The sequence below is a fragment of the Plecotus auritus genome, assembly GCF_963455305.1.
Source record: "Plecotus auritus genome assembly, chromosome: 2".
NCBI lineage: Eukaryota > Metazoa > Chordata > Mammalia > Chiroptera > Vespertilionidae > Plecotus > Plecotus auritus.
In genome coordinates this window covers 58742339-58758550 of record NC_137771.1, presented here as the reverse complement: position 1 = coordinate 58758550, position 16212 = coordinate 58742339, and the positions used below count along the sequence as shown (strand labels likewise).

The following is a 16212-nucleotide window of genomic DNA, read 5'->3' as shown; positions in this document are numbered from 1 at the left end:
TTAAATTAGACAACATTATATAAAAATCAAATAAATGACTTAAATGAAATTGTATTAACAATAAAGTCAATATTCTCTGAACTAAAATCTGTTTTGATAAAAAATTAATGGGCTGTTAAGCATTTATATAGAGTCAAAAGATTGGACCTCAAAATGATATAGACCTAGATAAATCCTAATCTTACAACTTAGTAATTATGGTATAACAAGCACATTTTTTAACCCCTCTAAATCTATATTTTCTTATGCATAAAATAGTGATACATGAATGAATGAATATTATGTTGAATGAATGATAGTAAGTTCTCATTATGTATTGTATGTAAACATGAGGCTGGTTTTCTATTTTTGACTTGGATGGCATCTTTTTATTTTCTTTACTATTGCTTTAATGCACTTTAAGACTGTTTTTCTTACATGACGTTCATTCAGGAGTACCAGTATCACTTCCTAAAGTCTTTTATCTTGCTTTCTCTATCCAGACATGGTATCAGGTGAAAATATTTTGTATTTATTAGCATATAGGTAATGACACTATTGAGACATAAATATCCAACGTAGAAAAGCAATACATTTCTTGCTTGAGAAAGATTAGGAGGGTGGTGTAATGTCTTGGAATTATATCACCTTAAAATTATATTCCTCTAAAAATCCTTGTTCCTTTTTTTTTTCTCAAACTTCATGCACTTTTATTAAGCAGATGAAAATTGCTGCCCATTTGGGATGAAGGCTATAAACAGATTACATTATAGATGCTAACTCTAAGAAAATGACATTCTTCTTGAGGCTATAAACTAATAAAGATATACCTGTAATACCATATGATACTCTTAATATAAAGTACAGAATCAATAAGAGGATTTGTTTCAAAGACGTCTCAAACTGTTCATGTATCAGTTGATTTTTATGAAGAATAAGTGAAGGTGAGCCAAGTGCAGAGGAAGCATAACATGCTCAAAGGCCCAGGTCACTTCTGAAAAGTATAAGCAGTTTATTGTAGTCAGAATATGGGTGTAAGAAAAATACTGACATAGGGAAGATGAGGCTGGAATGGAAAGGATAATCCAGGGGGTCCAGATCATTAAAGATATTGGATGATACGCTGTACCTAAGAGCTTAGGTGGTCTTGAATATTCTAGGGAATAAATGAAGAATTTCAAGTAGAACTATGACATCAAATTTATGTTTTAGGATAATCACTGAAATACGATGAGATGAAATATGGCTAATCTCCGTTTCCTTTTCTAAGATTAAGTTGTCTTTTTATTGAAAACAAGGCAGGAGAAAGTTCATAGTTCTATAATAACTAGTAGCCCTGCGCAGGAATCTGTGTGCCAGTAGCTTGCTGCCGCCCTCCAGTTGCTCCCTCCCCCCTCATAGCTCACTGCCCTGCCCCCTCCTGTAGCTCTCTGCCGCCTGCTTGTAGCTCACTGCCCCACCCTCCTGCTGATCCGTGATCCAGTCATTACTCCGTCGGTCATTATGCTTCACGATGTAACAACCATTTGCATATTACATCTTTATTTCTTTATTATATAGGATTGTTTCTTGTACAGCTTAGTCCCTAGAAATCCTTTCATTTAGTTATCTGCCATATAGAACTGTTGTGCTTGAGGCAAAACTGATTTAGAAAGAAAACACACAGGATGATTTGAGACAAAGCATTGTATTGAGAAAAGATCTTTATTCCTATCTGAATCCTGCCACCAACTAGTTTTCTAGAACCTAGGAATGCCAGTTAATCTCTGAACCTCTTTTTTCTATAAAAGCTAGGGGTAACAGTGAAATTAATAGGAGAATTTGAAAGTTCCTACTTACTATTTTTAAGTCTAGTTAATTTTGGGTTCTATGTATTTGCCAGAGTGTGTGTGAATGTGAGAGAGAAAATAATGGACTTTAGGTGCAAATGTTGAACTTGTGTTTATTCTAGCTAAGGCAGGAACCGATCCAAATTCAGCAGCTTGGGCTGCATATTATGCTCACTATTACCAACAGCAAGCACAGCCACCACCTGCAGCTCCCACTGGTGCACCAACTGCAGCCCAAACCAATGGACAAGGTAACTATGGTAATAAAACAATTTTTTTATATATATATATGTCTGTGTGTGTGTGTGTGTGAGAGAGAGAGAGAGAGAGAAAACTTGTGTTTGGAATTATATATAAAATGCATGTGATACCTAAAAATTCCTAATTCTTACAGCTTTGGTAAGCAGACTTTTTAAAAATAGGTTACTTTTTTAATTGCAAACTTGCATAAAAGTTGTAAAATACATTAGAGAACACCCACTTAACCTAGTTCTTAGTGTTTCATCCCTTATTAACACTCCCCCCTCCTTTTTTTTTTTTATTACCTTCTCTTATGTGTCCATGTCCATTATCATTAGTCTCTGTCAGAACCATTTATGGCCAAGCTGTAGAAATGATGCCTCATTTAAAATACTCCTTTCTGTATTACTCCAAAAATCCATGACCATCATGCAGCCCTCCACACTAGTTGATCAACATTATTACTGTCCCAGTACACAGTCCTTAATTCAGATTTCACCATTTGTCCCAACAATTTTTATTCTAATCTAGGATCCCATCTGGTAACATGTTTTTATGAGTTGTCAGGTCTATTCTGTCTCATCAATCAGGAAAAAAAAGTTTTTGGTTTGTTTGTTTTTTAATGTTATAAAGAGTACAGACCTTTTGTTTTGTGGGATGATACTCAGTCTAGGGCCCTTTAGTCTTTTGTTATGAAGATGATGTTATGCTCATGAGGTCCTGTTTGTGGTATGGCAAGAATACATACGATGTGCTCTTGTGCGTTACATCAAGACGTCATATAATGTTGACCTGTTTCATCCCTGGAAATGGCAACCTTTAGTTATCTGCCATATAGAACTGTTGTGCTTGAGGCAAAACATGGTGACTTGGTTATATTGGTGTCTGCCAGGCTTCTATACCATAGAATTACCATTTTTCTCTTTGAAATTACTGTTTTCTGGAAAGTTATAGTGCGACTAGACCACTAATCTGTATCTCATTGGCCTTCGCCTTCATTAACACCTGCCTCATTCATTCAGCTACAATTATGATGGTAATTTCTATTTCCATCATTTATTTTACATTTATTAGTTGGTAGTTTATTGTCAAAGGAGCTTCCCCCCCTTCCTGCTTGCTTCTTTATATCAGTATAGGTTCCTATTTTATTCAATAGGTTGCATTTTAGACTGTATATTTTGATTACGAAATTTTCCTAGGTTTGACTAGTCAGGAGTACCTTCAAGATCGCTCCTGTATCCTTTTGACATGCCTGTCATTCCCTAAGCATTTTCTTACTTTCTTGCAGAATAAGATGCTCATTTTGTGCTCTCTGGGCTCCAGCCCTAGAATCAGCCATTTTTCCAAGGAGCCTGATTCCTTTTAGTAGATGATGGTATTTAGAAACCAAATTTAGTGTGTTCATTGCTACTGAGGTGTCATTGCTTCTAGCTCCTTTCAATATACAGAGCTATGTAATTTACATAAATACATACATACCTACATAAGCATGTATATGTGTTTAAATGTATATAAAATATATATACATATTTTAGACTACATTCATACCACCTACAATTAATTACATTCTTGTACTTCAAGGTTCTTTTTAGCCTTTTCATGTTTATAAATGGTGAGGGATCTGGTATCCTTGGTGTGTTTTCTTATGTGACAAGTGAATTTACTAACATGCTCAGTGTAGCTACTCTTCCAAATACATAGACTATCTTCTCTGTCCACCAACTTTGTACCCTAGTGTACACCAGCAGGGATACCACTGTCACACAGCACCCTTCCTTCCCCCAACTCTTCCACTCAAGAAAGTGAAGGAAAAGCCCAAATTGTCTCTTGAAAACTTTAATCTATTTTTTTTTTCTTTTTTCTTGAACAAGGTGATCAACAGAATCCAGCTCCAGCTGGACAGGTTGATTATACCAAGGCTTGGGAAGAGTACTACAAGAAAATGGGTACGTTCTACATTTCCTTTTTTATTTCTTTGGACTTTCACTGATTAACTTTTAAAATCTTAAAAGAATAATTGAGCAAGAATGCATTCCAAAATCACTAAACGTTCAGATGTTTCAAGGTCATTACAAATAATAATTCTTAAATTTGTGATTATATAATAAGGAAACATTTTTATTTGTAAATCCATTTGTCATCCATTTACCAATTGAAACTAAAAATTTTTCTGCTGCCACTTATGACATTGTATATTGTCTACATTTTTGTCAAGACAGTTATATATGTTAGTAGCCAAAATGGCATAGGTTAAATTCTAGAGTGCCAAAGAAAAATGTGTATGTGTGGTATTATAATAGTGTCACCATTTTCTTCAGGGGATATGATAAACTACAAGACTCCCCAGTGGATGCCTGAAACCACAGATAGTAAATTTATAAATTAGGAACAGTAAGAGATTAACAATCATTATGAAATAAGCAATATTATAATACTAGAGGCCCTGTGCACGGGGGGTGGGGGGGTGTCCCTCAGCCCAGCCTGCACCCTCTCCAGTCCAGGACCCCCCAGGGGATGTCAGACTGCCAGTTTAGGCCTGATCCCAGGGCCTAAACCGGCATGTGGACATCCCTCTCACAATCTGGAACCACTGGCTTCTAACTGCTCACCTGCCTGATTGCCCCAACCTGCCGCCCCCCCCCCACCAGCCTGATCACCCCTAACCCCCTCTGCCTGCTGACCTGGTCACCCTTAACTCCCCCCCCCCCCCCCCCCCCCCCCCGCCGGCCTGGTCACTCCACGCAGCCTGCTGTTCAGTCGTTTGGTTGTCCCTCGCTAAACTCCCCCCTGCCAGCCTGGTTGCCTCACGCGGCCTGTGTTCAGTTTATCATCCGGTTGTTTCGGTCATGATGGCCCCTGGCTTTTCATATATTAGGATAAGTAAGGGTTTCTTGAACACAAGCACTTACAGTACTGGAACAGTTGATCTCATAACAGCAACCAAGAAACTAACGTATGAGTAGAATATACAGTGTGGATATGCTGAACATAGGAAGATGATTCACCTCTTGAGAGAGAGAGTACGATGGCTCCAGATTTCATCACACTTCTCAGAACAGTGTGCAATTTAAAATCTGAGTTGCTTATTTCTGGGATTTTTCTATACAATATTTCTGACCACAGTTGACTATAGATGAGGGGAGACTATTGTGTTTTGGGTGCAAAATAATCAGATAAGTAACCTACAGTGACAGAGGAAGTTACTTAAATGGCATTTTCATGTATGAAAAAGAAAAAAACACAATCACCTAGAAAGGCCATTTTCATTCAGTAACTGTAAAGGACTTACTATATGCCGAGTATAGTGATAGATGCCTACAGTGTGATTGTGGGAATAACAGCTAGGAATCCTGCCCTTCTGGTTATCATATTAACAGTTGTTAATCAAGTATTCAGCAGATATATTCATACATACTGTTGTGAATGAAAAGAACTTATCTTCACTAACACTTCACATGTGCAGATTGAGAAACAGAGGTCACAACTACAACTAAGTGGTGGAACCAGAATTTGATCTCTTAAGAGGGTCTAAAGCCCAAGTGTATCTCTAAAATTTGCCTTTTTCAGGGACCATTTGGACAAGTAGTTTTTTGTTTGTTTTGCCAGGTGCTCATGCTCTTAGTCATTTATAAACAATACAACTTACAACATAGCCAGTTGTCTTAAATGAAAGTTAAACTTGCCCATCCTTCACTAGTATAGAAAGAAAAGAAATAGGTGATAGAATCCTATCTAATAACGAGGGAATATGCTAATTGACTGTCACACCTTCAAAGAGGGCAGTGCCCAGTCCGCTCAGGCCTGCCCCCAGGCGGGTCCAGCCACTCCACGCGCCTGCCTCTGGAGTCCCTCAGCCCCCCAGCCGCCCAGGGCCGGCCTGAGGCGCAGGCAAGCCTTGGATGGCAGCTGCCCGGCCGCCCGAGTCTCAGGTAACCAGGGCCAGCCGAGGATTGTGCTGCTGGCAGTGGCAGCAACAGAGGTGTGATGGGGGCATCTCCTTCCCCTATTGCAGGTCACCTCCCACCCCTGAGGCTCCCAGACTGTGAGAGAGAGGGGGCAGGCCGGGCTGAGGGACCCCCCCTTCCAGTGCATGAATTTTAATGCACCAGTTTTTTCATAAGATAAGTCTACTTGTGATTCTCAATGTAAATTTTGTTGTTTTCTTTGTCAAAGAAAGCTTGTCATTTTTCACACGAAAAAAATTATAGTAATCTTTTTTTTGTATAAAAGTACATATACCTGGTGATAAGGGATTTTTTTTTACACTACTGATTTCTGTTTAAAGAAGGAAAATTCATTTTCCCGCCCAGTCAGGGTTGCTCAGTGGTTGGGTGTCGACCTAAGAACCAGGAGTTCATGGTTCAACTCCCAGTCAGGGCATATGCCGAGTTGCAGGCTCAATCCCAGTGTGGGGTGTGCAGGAGGCAGCCAATCAATGATTCTCTCTCATTGATGTTTCTATCTCTCTCTTCCTTTCCCTTCCTCTCTGAAATCAATAAAAAAATATTTTTTTAAAAAAGGCAGTTTTATAAAGAAAAATTCAGAGCTCACTAAAAAAAAAAAGTGCTCTGGCTAGGCAATCATAATATTTTTTTTTAAAAAAAGGGAGAACCAAAATGGCAGCATAGGTAAACACCTATACTTGCTGCCTCTAAAAACCACATCAAAATTACAACTAAAAGGCAGAACAACTACCACCCAGAACTGTGGGAAAGCTGGTTGAGTGGAAGTTACACAAATAGAGGAGTGAAGAAAGCGCATGAGACTGGTAAGAGGTGCAGAAAGTGCCGGCACCTGGATGTACTGCTCTTTTAATCGGGAGGGAGATACAAGCTCGAGCTTGCTTTGAACTCCAGTTCAGGGCGAGACTCTGGGGGACCCAGACACATATGGGGAGAAACTGGACTGTCTAGCATTGGGCCGGAACACGAGGGCGGCTTTATCTCAGAGATGCTCGCAGGGATCATTGTTTCTGCGTGGGGGCGCGGGACACGGAGACCCGGGGACCTCTCCGGTGCAGGGCTGACGGGCAGCCATTGCTGTTTGCTCCGCCCTGGTGATTCCCAGAGACCCCACCCCATCCAATTTACAGCCCCACCCAAGCTCTGCCCATCGGCTTTTGCATATGAATGGCCTGTCCTTCCTCCTCCTAAAACCTGTCAAACTGCAGCTGGGTCAGAGAGCCCCAGAGCCTCCAAAAGAAGGCCCAAAGCCTGGCGGTAGCAGCCTGCCTTGCTTCACAACTGGGACTCGTCTGGGCACTTCCAAACCCCATACAAAGAGGAGGAATCTGCAGATGTCTCTGTAGCTCCTGCTGGGTGGACCCAGACAGTAGCTGACCTGGCACCTCCTTGGAGATCCAAGAGCCAGTGTGAGACCATACCAGATTACAACTCTTCACATCTATAAGAGACACACTCAAGGGGCAGACTGAGTGAGCACCAAAGCTCCACTGAAGAAAGTCCTGTCCCATAAGGGCATCTCCTGTGCAACAGATCTTCCAGTATAGACACAGCTGGTCATCACAGCCAATTGGCCTGGAGGTCAGTTCCTCCCAGTGTAACCAACAGCAATCAAGGGTTAGGTACAACAAGACTGTACTGTACACAGCCCACAAAGCAGTGCACCAAGAGTGTCCTCCTCAGGTGACTGGGGAGGCTGAACCACTGGGCCCTATAGGACACTTACCACACAAGGAGACTTAGTAGCTACCCAGTACATAGAAACAAACACAGGGAAGCAGCCAAAATGCGGAGACAAGTCACAAATGAAAGAAATGGATGAAAGCAAAATATTGGATATAGAGTTCAAAACCACAGTTATAAGGTTACTCAAGAATCTTCTAGAAACTTACGAAAAATTTAGTGAGACCCTCAAGGATATGAAAAAGGACCAATCAGAAATTAAACATATACTGACTGAAATAAAGAATACACAGAGATTCAACAGCAGACTAGAGCAGGGGTGGGCAAACTTTTTGACTCGAGGGCCACAGTGGGTTCTTAAACTGGACCGGAGGGCCGGAACAAAAGCATGGATGGAGTGTTTGTGTGAACTAATATAAATTCAAAGTAAAGGAGCGGAGGGGAGAGCAAGAGAACCCTCCGCTCTTTTGGCTCCGCGGGCCGGATAGAACAGCCGAACAGGCCGGATCCGGCCCACGGGCCGTAGTTTGCCCACGGCTGGACTAGAGGATCCCAAGAATCAAGTCAAAGATACGAAATACAAAGAAGCAAAAAACACCCAACCAGAAAAGAAAAAATAATCCAAAAATATGAAGATAGTGTAAGGAGCCTCTGGACAACTTCAAGTGTACCAACATTTGAATTATGGAGGTGCCAGAAGAAGAGAGAGAGCAAGATATTGAAAACCTATTTGAAGAAATAATGACAGAAAACTTGCCCCACCTGGTGAAAGAAATAGACTTACAAGTTCAGGAAGCGCAGAGAACCCCAAACAAAAGGAATCCATAGAGGACCACACCAAGGCACATCATAATTAAAATGCCAAGGGCAAAAGACAAAGAGAGAATCTTAAAGCAGCAAGAGAAAAACAGTTACCTACAAGGGAGCACCCATACGACTGTCAGCTGATTTCTCGGCAGAAACTATGCAGGCCAGACGGGAGTGGCTAGAAATATACAGTGATGAGCCCTAACTGGTTTGGCTCAGTGGATAGAGTGTCGGCCTGCGGACTCAAGGGTCCCAGGTTCGATTCCAGTCAAGGGCATGTACCTTGGTTGCGGGCACATACCCAGTGGGGAGTGTGCAGGAGGCAGCTGATCGATGTTTCTCTCTCATTGATGTTTCTAGCTCTCTATCCCTCTCCCTTCCTCTCTGTAAAAAATCAATTAAAATATATATATATATACATATATATATATATATATACACACATACATATATATATATATATATATATATATATATATATATATATATATATATATATAAAATATACAGTGGTGAATAGCAAGAACCTACAACCAAGATTACCCAGCAAAGCTATCTTTAAGAAGAGGAAGAAGAAGAAACAGGGGCATGGAAGGGGAGCAGACTCGCAATTCTCAGGGGGAAATGGGTATGGGAAGAGACTGGACAAAGCTTATACATATGGATGAGGTCAGTGGCGGGGGAAGGTCTGGAGTGGGGTGGGAACCGGGTGGAGGGGAGCTATGGGGCGGGGGGGGGGGGGAACATCTGTAATAATCTGAACAATAACGATTTAAAAAAAAAAAAATTTCCCCTGTTAGAATGACTTTTCCATGCTGCATGTTATTCTTGAGGCTATAAAAAAATTCATTAATTTACTTTTTTTGACCCAGTTTATTTCAGGTAGTTCTATAACAGCTGAGACTCCGTAAAAAGACACTTAAAAAAAAAAACTTTTAACATCAAAACAGTATACTGTAGTTACAGTGATTGCATAGTTTATTGTCCAAACTAGGATGCTATTTAGAATAACTGGAAATCATTTTGTGACAACATAGTGTGGTCAGGACCTCTGGTCACCTTAATTTTTATGAAAAAGCTTCACCATTTTAGCCCTAACCATTTTGGCTCAGTGGATCGAGTGTCAGCCTGCGGACTGTAAGGTCCCAGGTTCAATTCCAATCAAGTGCATGTACCTTGGTTGCAGGCATATCCCCAGTAGGAGGTGTGCGGGAGGCAGCTGATCGATGTTTCCCTCTCATCAATGTTTCTCTCTATCCCTCTTCCTTCCTTTGTAAAAAATCAATAAAAATATATATATTTTTTTTATTAAAAAGTCTTCACCATTTTAAAGACTTAAACATGTCAAGGTTAAAAATCATTAGGTCCAACTTGTGTTTTCACAATGGGCAATATGCCAGAGATGTTCCATATATATATTTTAATCTTCACCAGAGGATATGTTTTTATTGGTTTTTAGAGGGGTGGAGGGAGAGAGAAAGAAAAATCAATGTGGGAGAAACATGGATCAGTTGCCTCCCATACATGCCCTGACTGGGGATTGAACAGCAACCTAGGTATGTGCCCTGACTGGGAATCGAACCCACAACCTTTTGGTGTATGGGATGATGCTCCAACCAACTGAACTATCCAGCCCAGGCTGTTCCCTATATTATTAAAAGTGAGTAAAAACAAAGGCCTATTAGTAGACTTAAGTAATTACTGGGGAATGAGTATGATTTCTGTTTTATTATATAGGATTGTTTCTTTGCAACATGGTCATTAATAAATTTGCTATTTAACCATTTTACATTTTACTTGCCCATATGAATGGGTATGTTGAATGTAATCTGGGAGGTCTTAATACCATTCAAATTTTTATGTAGGGTAGATACTTCACCTTGCCTTTCTTTTAATTTTTCATTTTCTATCTTTTCCCTACTTACTACTCTATTAAATTCTAATTTTAGAAAAAGTATGTTGGACTGTCTTGAATCCTTTGTGGAGAAAGGTTATAAATAAAAATAAATACCATGTTTGACTGAAGAATTCCCTTAACCCCTTCACCTTCTTTTCAGTTGTGTTTTTCTGTAGCATAGTGGTCAGCTGTTAATTTTATGAGCAAGGTGGGCTGGTTGAGTGATTTCCTGTTATCTTAAAGGAAATAATGTTAAGTCCGGTTTTTAATGATACAAGGTCAATTATTTTCCCCTATCATAGTTCTTGTAAATGATTGATTGCTTAACTGATCTAATTACAAGGTACATTACTTGTCCTTAAGATCTATTTAGAATAACCACAAATAAGAGACCTTAAAGCATTAGAATAATACAGTTCAATCGTTTGAGATTTTTAAATGGAAGGAAAGAAAGGTGTAATAAAGTATCAGTCAAATATCTTTACCTCCAAATCTAACGCCCTTATTTGGAGAGGCTAGTTTTACTCTTCCAGTGGCAGAACAAGGATTTCCTAGGAACTTGGTTGTTCTGATTCCCAGTCAGTGCCCTCTTCACCAAATGAGGCAGGCTATCGCAGCTTTTGAAGCCTAATTTCAGCTTTTCCTGTCAGGAACAGGAAATCTCCACTAACACTATATTTTAAGTCATACAAGCAAAGGCAGCAATCTGGGTGGGGGGTGGATATTTTTGAAGCTAGAATGAAGGAAACTTGAAGTAAACATCCTGTGAACAAACAGGTTTTCAAAGTAGAGACAGACAATTCCTATTTTGAAGATGGTAAGTGAAGGCATTTTGGAAGAAAAGTTTGACTTTCTGAAGCCTATTGTAATGTTAAGCACTGATATGGTGGACTTGTAAGCATTAGCATATGGTACCATAAGCCTAAAATGGGGAGAGGGTGGTTGTGGGAAGTATGCTCATATATAGAGATAACCAAGAGTGAAAATCTATTCAAGCAAGGCTGGCTCTTGAGCTATAATAAAATGTTACATGTGAACTGTAGAGCAAGTCTTACCTCTTAAATTAGATGAAATTAAAGTCAAACTCTATACATTGTGAAGCTGTATGTGAATATTAAGTGGTAGTCTATTAAAGTATAAACTAAACTATCTGGCATCAAAACTGTTTTTGAACTGGGGGAAAGATAAAGGGAGCAAGTCAAGAACATGTCCTAAAAAGGACAGAGAAGTGCAAGAGGCTAGCGGACAGCTAAATCGTAAGTAGATTAGGGTGGAAGAAGAGTCTTTCCCTATTTTCGTCTGGGCAAAATAAATCACATTTACCCTTCACATTGGAGGAGTATAATGAGTTTTTCTTCAGATGACTTCAAGATTGAAATGTCAAGTGTTGAAGATTTACTATGTGTTTGTTTTTCGTGGGGATATTTGACTTTGGGAGGGTTGTGGTTTGGTTTGGTGTTTTTTTTGTTTTTAGGGAACATTTGCTTTTGAGATATTTTCTTGATCCACCTCCATTTCTGTTGTCTTATATTGGTATTTTGCCTCTAAATACCAATGAGTATCTCTTAACAATGAGATTTAGTTCCTTCCATAAACTTGAAGTGGAAATTGTTACTTCCTTAACCAGGTTTGACCTCAAGTCAGCAGGTTTTCAAAGTGTGCAGTTTGTAAGAGACATTATATGCTTTTATTGCTCTTGGTACCAGGATATTTGGCAGTTGTGTAAATATTAAAACCTTTCAGATTTAATATTTGTATTTATTTCAGATTTGCCTGAATTGTGTCTCCTCCTAAGATCAAAATATTAAGCTCACGTTCTTTTTGAAAAGGATTATGGAAAACAAAAATATGAGAATTTTCTTTATACTATATGGTATTTCTTACGTTTTTAAAGATAGCCATAAATCTTAAGCTTTCATTTACTCAATTGTTTTTATTTGACCAGTTTTGTGATGGTGATAGACTACTTACTAAAACAGTGTCATGTACCACTTAATAACAGGGATACTTACTGAGAAATATATCTTTAGGTGTTTTCCTTGTGTGAACATCAGAAGAGTGTATTTACCCAGACTACATAGTATATCTCCATCATGTATACTGTTTGTTGTTGTCCCTGTGGTGCGTAACTGGATAAAGTTGCCTCGTTGGGAACATCTAGCAAACATAAAAACAGCTTTCTGTATATATGTGCTCCAGTATTTTTTGTTTAGCTGTAATTTTATAAAGCCAACTGAATTACATACTAAATAAATGCTGTTCCAATAAAGGAGCTTGCTTTGAACTCCAGTTCAGGGCGAGACTCTGGGGGACCCAGACACATATGGGGAGAAACTGGACTGTCTAGCATCGGGCCGGAACACGAGGGCGGCTTTAAATAGGAAAACACATGTTTTCCTTCTTCCCAACCTTTTATTTTAAAAAATGTTTATACTGTTAGAAAAATTGGAAAAGTAGTACGGCAAATACCCATATTTATATTTTTCTACCCAGAATCACCATTTTTTTTAAAGTTTGCCATATGTGCTTTTTGTATATACATGTTTTATGTGCCTGACACATTTTCAGAGTAAGTTGCAGGCTGGTAGCTCTAAATAAATTATTTCAATAGCAGCAGCCCTGTGGGGTTTCCTCAATGGTTAAGCGTTTACCCATGAATCAGATATCACTGGTTCGATTCCCTGAAATTGATTTAAAAATATTTTTTAAAAAATAATAGTTTACTTCAGTAGTAGCAACACAAAGACCATATTTAAGTGTGGAGGGGTTTTGTTTTAATCGAGAGCCTGTTTAAGGTTCATGAATTATATTTGGTGGTTGTGTCTCTTTAATCTCTTAAATTCAGAAAAGTTGCCCTGCCTAGTAAAATAACTGCCCATGAAAGCTCATTTTCTTTGCATTTTGTGTTTCACTGATCTTGTTGCTTAGAACCTCTTTGGTAATTGTTCTTTATGTCCTTTATCAGGTTATTTATAATAAAATTGTGTTGTACTTTGAACACATGTATTAAAACTTTAAACATGTCGTTAAAGAGGTATAGGTTAGTCTTTATATATATACTAGTGGCCCAGTGCACAAAATCCATGCATGGAAGGGGGGGTGTCCCTCAGTCCGGCCTGCAACCTCTCCAATCTGGGACCCCTCGGGGGATATCCGGCAGTCGGACATCCCTCTCGCAATCTGGGACCACTGTCTCCTAACTGCTTACCTGCCTGCCTGATCGCCCCTAACCACTCTGCCTGCCGGCCTGATCGCCTCCAACTGCCCCCCACTTCGGTCTGCTCGCCCCCAATTGCCACCGCCCTGCTCACCCCCAACTGCCCTCCCCTCCTGGCCTGACTACCCCTAACCACCTCTGCCTCGGCCCCACCACCACGCCTTTGTCCGGAAGGACGTCCGGAAGGTCTCCCTGTCTAATTAGCATATTACCCTTTTATTAGTATAGATGTACACACATATTTATACATATATGTAGTGTATAGGTTGCTAATCAGGAAACAAATCTTTGGGCAGGTCTTAAAATAATAGTCTTTGCATTTTTTTAAAAATAGGTACTGTAACAGATACACATGAATGAGTGATTAAAAAAATAGTGGCCCCTGCCCACCAGTCACTACCAGGGAACTATAGACTGTTTACATGAAGCACTTTTAAAAAAATTAAAGTATAGTTGGCCATGAGGCACTTTTTAAACAAAATTTGGAACATTAATAAATTCTTTAATTGAATCGATATCATGTTTATATCTTCACCTTAGTTAAATTATGTGGGTGGTTTTTTATTTTTTATTAATAGTGATATATAATTCAAAAAAATAAACATTCTAATTTTTTTATTATTACAGAGTTTTCTGACACTGGTGAAAACTTGAACGAGCAATTCAGATCCTCTGCTTTTGTCTTTATAAGCTATACTTACAGTGGATATAGTTTTGTATTAAAAATGAGGGGATTTGATCAACAAAGGCAGACAGGATTATTCAAAAGATTGGGAGGAATATTATAAGAAACATGGTATTGTCTTTATTAGAAATGAGATTCTTTTGGACTTTTAATTGTGGTTACAGTAACAAAGTTCTGTTTTCTCAAAGGTCAAGCAGTTCCTGCTCCTACTGGTGCTCCACCAGGTGGTCAGCCAGATTACAGTGCAGCCTGGGCTGAATACTATAGACAACAAGCAGCCTACTATGCCCAGACAAGTCCCCAGGGAATGCCACAGCATCCTCCAGCACCTCAGGTATAATAAATTTGCTGATGTTTTAAAAACTCCAGTCATGTTTTCTGCATGTTTACTATTTTGTTTGTTTGGGATTGATTATGTTTGCCTTTTTAATTTTTATATGGCAAAATATAACTAAATGAAGGACTATGGTATACTGTTGGGTTGCTTTTGGCTTTGTTTTTTATAATGCTTTATGGCATCTGAGTGCTGAACATTTCTATAATGCCTTTAATTTTAAAAATAAATTTTTTTCCCCCAGGGATTTGCAAATCATGCAAGAAGCCACCACCATTTATATTAACCAGTTTTTCTTTCTTAAAGGATTCACTCCTGAGTTAGCTCCATTTAAAGGATTTTCTTTAACTTTTTGTGTATTTCTTATGTATCTCTTCTGCACAGGGCCAATAATAAGAAGTGGACAATACAGTATTTGCTTCATTGTGTGGGGGAAAAATACCTTTGTTAAATATATGGATGCAGACGACTTGATGAAGATCTTAATTTTGTTTTTGGTTTAAAATAGTAGTTTTTTTTTTTCTTTTGAAAATGTACAAAATATCTATCACTACTGATAGGAGGTTAATATTTCTGTGTAGAAATGAAAATTGGTTTGTTTTTAGTATTTAGTGTAGATGTACACATTCCAGCAAATGTATTTGCAACTATTATGTGGTCAATGCTTTGTGATATAAATGTACTTTTTCAATGTATACTTTCACTTTTAAAATGCCTGTTTTGTGCTTTACAATAAATGATATGAAACCTCCTGTGTCGGTAAGTTGGATATGTGGGTATTTAAAGAATTCATAATTTCTTAGCAATGATAAATTAAGATACATATACACAAATATATAAGCTTTCCCCATGAAATATTAATTGAATTTTTAAACACTGGCATGTTTTTTTTCCCCCCCTTACAGTATAGTAATAGATTGGAGAATCTTTTCCATTTATTGTATTTGGCTGTTTCAGCACAAGTAATCCTGATATCGTCTTTTTTTTTTTTCTTTTTTTTTTCCTTCTGTTTGATTAAAAACTGCATGTGTGTACAATGATCTTTTGGCATACTTCCATTGAATTAACAGTGAAATTTCCTTTTATACATGACCACTGTTTCAGACCTGTACTGCTGCTATAACAGTTAACTTTTCTGTTCTTAATTACTTGATTTCCAAGACTGTTTCAGCATAACTAACTTTAAACAGTTTTCAGATAGTGAATATGAGTAGTCTGATCAGAACAGTTTTTTTTTCATGTGAAGCAACTCTTTCAATGTATACGATACTAGTGTGTTTCTTTCTGAATTAAGGGTAGAAAAGTGAATAGTTTGCAAAAAAGTATAATAGTTACAGTTCATCTGCCATTGAAACATTATTGGGGTATGGAAATGTTCAAGCTCTTCTTTTTTTTTCTTTTTGCAGTATAGATAAGCTTTGTTTTGTAAATGCACAAGTCCAGTCATTGAATCAACTTAATTTTTTTATGTACTTGAAATCATTTTATTATTCTATGACACTCATGCTGAAGTTTTGATATTTTGTTGAAATCCATTGTTTTACTCTGCATATTTGTTGGCTCTTTGCATATTAATATA

The 16212-nt window shown here is 38.4% G+C and overlaps 1 protein-coding gene across 33 annotated transcripts in view; it reads left to right on the top strand.

Moving 5' to 3' along the window:
* Window positions 1-16212, top strand: part of FUBP1 (far upstream element binding protein 1) — a 39964-nt gene that overhangs the window by 20184 nt on the left and 3568 nt on the right. For 11 of the 33 annotated variants that reach the window (XR_013959901.1, XR_013959903.1, XR_013959904.1 and 8 more), the window contains 3 exons: window positions 1931-2068; window positions 3920-3994; window positions 14488-14633. Coding sequence is in view for 28 of the 33 variants with exons in the window: in XM_080655575.1 (XP_080511701.1) it covers window positions 1931-2068; window positions 3920-3994; window positions 14488-14633 (359 nt within the window). In the remaining 5 variants the exon portion in view is untranslated. Of the gene's footprint in view, window positions 1-1930; window positions 2069-3919; window positions 3995-14487; window positions 14634-14877; window positions 15673-16212 lie in introns of those variants that run through there. The other 22 variants (XR_013959900.1, XR_013959902.1, XM_080655579.1 and 19 more) reach the window with 7 other exon arrangements.